The following is a 5,509-nucleotide window of genomic DNA, read 5'->3' as shown; positions in this document are numbered from 1 at the left end:
TTTTTATTGTCAAAATTGTTTATTGAAATGAAAGCCATGACAACATATTTTTAAAACTTAAAAAAACTTGACATTTTACTTTAAAGAAAAATATTGAAAGTGCTTTATTTATAAAAACAAAAACAGGAAATAATCCTTACAGGTTGAAACCAGAACATTCTCTGCAGCTCTTAAAGGGTCTCTGATAAAAACACTTTCCCTCCTCGTGTCGTTGACGTCACTGTGAGCCCTGAATCATCTGTGTAAAAATATGAATCCCTCTGATATTTACAGTTTGCAGCATCTCTGAAAACCAGGTCGGTTCTGCATGAAGTTTAATCCAAAGTTTGGGTTTACTGTAATACCTTCTGTCTCCACCAGAGGGCAGAAAAGTCCTGCATAATTTAAAAAGAAATCCAATTTTCATCTATTTAGTGAATCTTCTTTTGGTTTTTCACTTGTTGCACTACTTGTTTTAATAAAAATAAGTCACATTTCAAAAAAAAATTTAAAAACATTTGATCAGTACTTTTCTTTCAGAAACTGGAAAAAACTCCTCAAAGTGTCACATTTCAGCCCAAAACGCAGACAGACGTAACCACAATTAATCCTCACCTCTTAATATAAACTATCATCATATATTTGTATTTTTTTAATATTCTTGACATGAATCCTTTTCACTCAAGATAATACGATGCTCTATTTTAAGCAAATATTTAAGAGCGTCTCTTCATAAACTTTCTATAAGAGAACAAAATAAATTAAATCAGTTTCTTTTTGTACATACTTACATGATATGAGTTCTGGGATTTGTGTGAAAAATAAAGGCTGCTGAAATGGGCCACTTGGTTTAAAAAAACTATATTAAAAAAATGAAATGAACGTACCAAAACCAAGGATCGGCTACGATTTGCTTCCCCTAAACCCCACCCCCCTCATATCAAAACATATCACACTTTCTGATGGTTGATATTGTAAAAACACAATCTTGTTTTTAAAAAAATAGGCTAAACTCTTGAGAGATGTTTAAAAAAAAAGGTGATTTAAACGTGTAAAAGCCAGAATCTTTGCTAAGTTTCAGTTCTCCTGGAATCTGAAGAATATTCAGAACAAACTGTGACCTGAAAGTCAGAACCCAGGGCAGAACAGGTCCACAGCCTCCTCCTCTGAGCTCGTCTCGGTTTCGTCCTCCGGGGGGCGCTACATGTTGTAGGCCACATAAATGGGGTCCAGCTGGTCGGCCAGGAAGCCGTCCCGCAGGTGCATGCGCTGCTTCTCGCCGCGGGAGTTGATGGGGATGACGCCGATGTCGACCACGACCACCACGCCCACGATCAGGTAGTGCTCCTCCAGAACCACGTTGGTGACCAGAGGGACCAGATCCAGGGCCTCCTGCTCGGAGCCSTCCAGCTCCACCACCACCACCAGCAGGTTGGTCCACGTGAACACGGCGCTGAAACACCAGATTATTTCACTCAGGACTGTAATCCTGATTTAATCCACAGTTTAGTGTTTTTTTTATGGGATAAATCTTGTGCCAGCAGGAACTGAATTTGAATTGCTCAGATTGAATGCATTGGTTTGAAAATGAATTTAAATTTTTGAATTAATTTGCTTTGAAACAGTTTGACTACTTTCACTTTCAGTAGCATAATTCAGATTTTTGTGTCACATCCTGGTCCTTGAGAAAGCCAGGCAGAGTAATCAAACACAGATCCACAGATTTATGGATCAGTATAAATAGGTGATCCATGATGTAAATGTAACATTTTCTACATATAGGTCAAATTAATCTCTGCAATAAAATAACTTTGTSTGTTTTTGTCACTTTTACAGTGGATTGCATCAACTCTGTTACATACAGAAGGGAAACTTCACCAAAGTGAAACATAAATCTGTGGATCTGTGTTTGATTACTCTGCCTGGCTTTCTCAAGGACCAGGATGTGACACAAAAATCTGAATTATGGAACTGAAAGTGAAAGTAGACAAAATACAGTTTCAAAGCAAATTAATTCAGATACAAAACTTTAAATTCAGTTTCAATTYATGCACTTTCTGATTCAGTTCCTGCTGGCACAARGTTCATCCCACAGTTTCCAGTCTGGTTCCTCACCACTCCGTGATGCTCTTGTGGGTCCTGATGACGGAGGTCTCGATGTCGATGGGGTGGTACCTCATCCCCCTCAGCTCCATGGCTTCCTCCAGAGCGCCGACCACATACAGAGCATCGTGACGCTCTGCAGGAACAAACGCTCCAATCATCACTAAACTTTTAGTCTTAAAGTTAATTTTCAGTCTGACAGAAGCTGTTTAACTTTTGAGACTTTCAGATGTGCAATGCTGCATTCAAGGCTGCTAAAGTCTGGGAAATCTGAGCTTCATAAACCTTACAGTAGATTAAAACACTGGGTTTATAAAATGTTACATGTTGTGAACTGTACGGCTGAAATAAATATATTTTCRAAGTTTATCCACAAAAATAATAATCTACCTATTTCATATTATTTTAAAGATACATTTCACAAAGTAAACTTTTCTTCTTGTGGAAAAATGACCAGAAAAATGTAATTTTGAGCATTAATTTAAATTTAGCAGTTCAAATGTACAATCCACAAAAAAAAAAGATGTTTTTCCATTACAAGTTGGTAGTTTTTGCAGAAAAATAACTAAATTTCAAGATTTTCCTTCTTTCTGCTGCCTTTCATTTTATTTTATTCATATTTTTTTTGTTGTAAATAGTATTAGTTTTTAAATTAATTAATTTYTTGTTCGAACTGAGCTGAAACAAATGTGTCTAAATGTGTAGATTATTCTTTTTTATTATGAAAAAAACTATGTTGAAAGTGTGTTTTCAGGTAATTATATTTGTTTTGATAAACCTTACACCTGCTTGTTTTAGGTTGTTTGAGCCGTACAGTTAATGTTAATATAAATGTGTTTTAATATGAGTTAGAGCTCAGATTTCCCAGCTTTTCACCAGCCTTGAACGCAGCATCAGAGTTTCTTTCTGCCCACCCCTCACCTCCGCTGGCGTCGGTGAGCTCGGTCCTGCGGAGGAAGCCCAGGTACCCGGTCCGGGCCCAAACGGTCTGCGTGTCCCCGAAGCTGAGCCTGGCGCTGAAGTGGTCCGACTGAAGCAGCTCGTCTCCGTAGACGGTGAAGTAACCGCTGGCGTTGTGGCCGCTGTGGACCCAGATCTACAGAAACACATCAGTGCACGCTGAAACCGCTTTAATCCAGAACATCTGCTCAGACTGAGCTGCAGACCAACCTCGCCCAGGTGAGACTCTCCCATCGGGCCTTTGGTCTCTGGGTTGGCGATGATGATTCGGACCCCGGGCAGGATCTGCTCGCCGAGGGAACAGAACCAGTCAGAAAAACAAACCATTCAGTTCTTTTCTTGGCTGTGTCTAAACTCAGTCGACCTCGTCCATCACAGCACCGCGACGGAGGCGGTCCAAACTCAAAGATTCCTCCAATGTGGCCGAAGAACCTTTACGACCAGGTGACATTATAAAACTAAAAAATATATTGTGAATTTTATTATTTATTATTATTTTTACACAGACTATAATTCATGTAAACAGCATTTTTTTCTAATTCTTATGTAGTTTTTAATATTCTTTAAAGGTAACTGATGGATTTGAGAGAGAGATCAGAGTTGTTGGATTATTTAAGTAAACAACATGTTCGCATGAGCGAACATGTTTTACTTTGTATTAGTAGTATTGATCATGTATTTGCTTTCAAATTGAGTTCTGTTGTGGGTATAAAAACAAACAAACAAAAAACCTGTTATGTTTGGTCATATTTTCAAAGAGCCACCTGTGGCCCCAGAGCCACAGCTTGCAGACCCCTGCCATAATGGAGGACAGTTTGGTATAAAACATAAAAGTTTGAAGCAGTTGTGTTGTAAATTCATCTTTTGTAAAAACGTTTTAATATTATTCTTGTCAGAAATCAAACGTGCACCTACAGCAGGTCCATTAGTTCTTYAAATATTACCTTTAATTTAGTACTTTTATGATATTTATAATAATATATTGATTTTTTGCTTCTGTTTAGCGTCATGGTTGATAGTCAACAGGACGTACGACGGGATAAAGCAGAAGGCAGATTCAGACACTATTTTCCGGTCTTCGTGGTCAACCAAGGACCTGGCCCACCTAGACCAGGTAGGCCGGGTCCTTCGAAGGACACCGCCCCTGAATTTGGACACAGCCTTTAATTAAAAACAAAACAAAACAAAACAAAAAAAAAAAACTCACCTTCCCAGACTCCATCAGAGACAAACTGTGTGGAGACCCCCTCTCTACCAATCTGACCCTGAGCAGAAAAACAGATTTGAATTATAATAAAAATAAAATAAAACCCCCATTTCTGACCTCATTTCTTTCACTAGATGGTGAAATAACTTTCTACTTTAAATAGTGAGACGTGATGGTTTCAGTTTCCTGACCTGTCGTGTCGCAGCGCCCTCATGTCCACAAACACAGTGGTGGGGTCGGGTCCAGATGTGCCCTGCAAAGACAAGACGACAACAATCAACACTGCAGCCTCACAAACACAACAACCAATCAGGCTGCAGCGCTGCTGCTGGCCCTGCAAAGGTTTCCAGCCCTCAGACAGGACGAGTAAACTTAGAGGATGGAAGTGAAATTAAAAAATAAAGATAGGGGAAAAAATATAAGTGAGGACGTCCGAAATATTCTACAAACTGTAGTTTTGTCCATGTGTGGTTGATGTAAAACCTGTTTATTATTATTAAAACTCACCGTCCAATCAATGTGACCAACAGAAGCCAACACAGTAGCCCCGCCCCCTGAGAGAAAACACGCCAAACGTCCAAAACCAAGTGTTTCCAGCTTCATCTTTTCATACTGTTCCCTGCCTTCGACCCGCTCAATAAAAGCTGCAGAGGCTCCTGATTATTTCAAAATAAAAGTCCCTATTTAAAGCGGGCGTTTCCTGTTTGGAGCTCGACAGGAAGCTGTTAGCGACCTTCAACAAACTTTATTAACAAAGTTCACGAGAGCAGCGAGAGGCTGGTTAATCCACAGAGAGCAGGAAACCGATAAAGTTTGAACTTTAATTCTGTCAATTTGTTTTTTTAAAATAAATAAATAAATAATTCTGTCAATTTGAGTTATGAAAGCAGCCAAACGTCCAGAAACATCAGCTGGAGAGCCCGGTGCTGACAGGTGGGGGTGGAGGGGGGTGGTTTTATTTATTTATTTATTGTTTTAAAGATCCCTACCTGGTCGACAAGCTTTCCCAGCCTGTGAGGCTACAGCAGCAGAGAGGAGGAGCAGGAGGAGGAGGAGAACGAAAAAGGAGCAGAGGAAGTAAAGAAGGAGTGAGATGAAGGCGGGGTTACGTTCAACACAGAGGAGGAAGAAAAAAAACAAAACGATGAACTCGAAGCAAACGAGCTGTTAGAATGAAAAACAGAGATTTTAGTTCTGATTTAAAACTTTTTTTTTTTTACCTTAGGTTTTATTTCAGGTTTTTTCTCTGTATTTCAAAAT

At 39.3% G+C, this 5,509-nt stretch overlaps 1 protein-coding gene across 1 annotated transcript in view; it reads right to left on the bottom strand.

Annotated features, from left to right (window-relative positions):
* LOC106522911 (disco-interacting protein 2 homolog C) overlaps nt 1–5,509 on the bottom strand; it is a gene marked incomplete at its 5' end in the record, with an annotated part of 9,148 nt that continues 3,639 nt past the window's right edge. Inside the window, 6 exon segments of the mRNA XM_014016154.1 lie at nt 1–1,432; nt 2,095–2,218; nt 3,004–3,178; nt 3,253–3,327; nt 4,250–4,307; nt 4,441–4,502. Of these exon segments, the coding sequence (XP_013871608.1) occupies nt 1,180–1,432; nt 2,095–2,218; nt 3,004–3,178; nt 3,253–3,327; nt 4,250–4,307; nt 4,441–4,502 (747 nt within the window).

Source organism: Austrofundulus limnaeus, unplaced genomic scaffold, assembly GCF_001266775.1.
Source record: "Austrofundulus limnaeus strain Quisiro unplaced genomic scaffold, Austrofundulus_limnaeus-1.0 Scaffold139, whole genome shotgun sequence".
In the NCBI taxonomy this organism is placed as follows: Eukaryota; Metazoa; Chordata; class Actinopteri; order Cyprinodontiformes; family Rivulidae; genus Austrofundulus; species Austrofundulus limnaeus.
The sequence above is the reverse complement of the archived record's forward strand: the minus strand, read 5'-3'. Positions and strand labels throughout refer to the sequence as shown.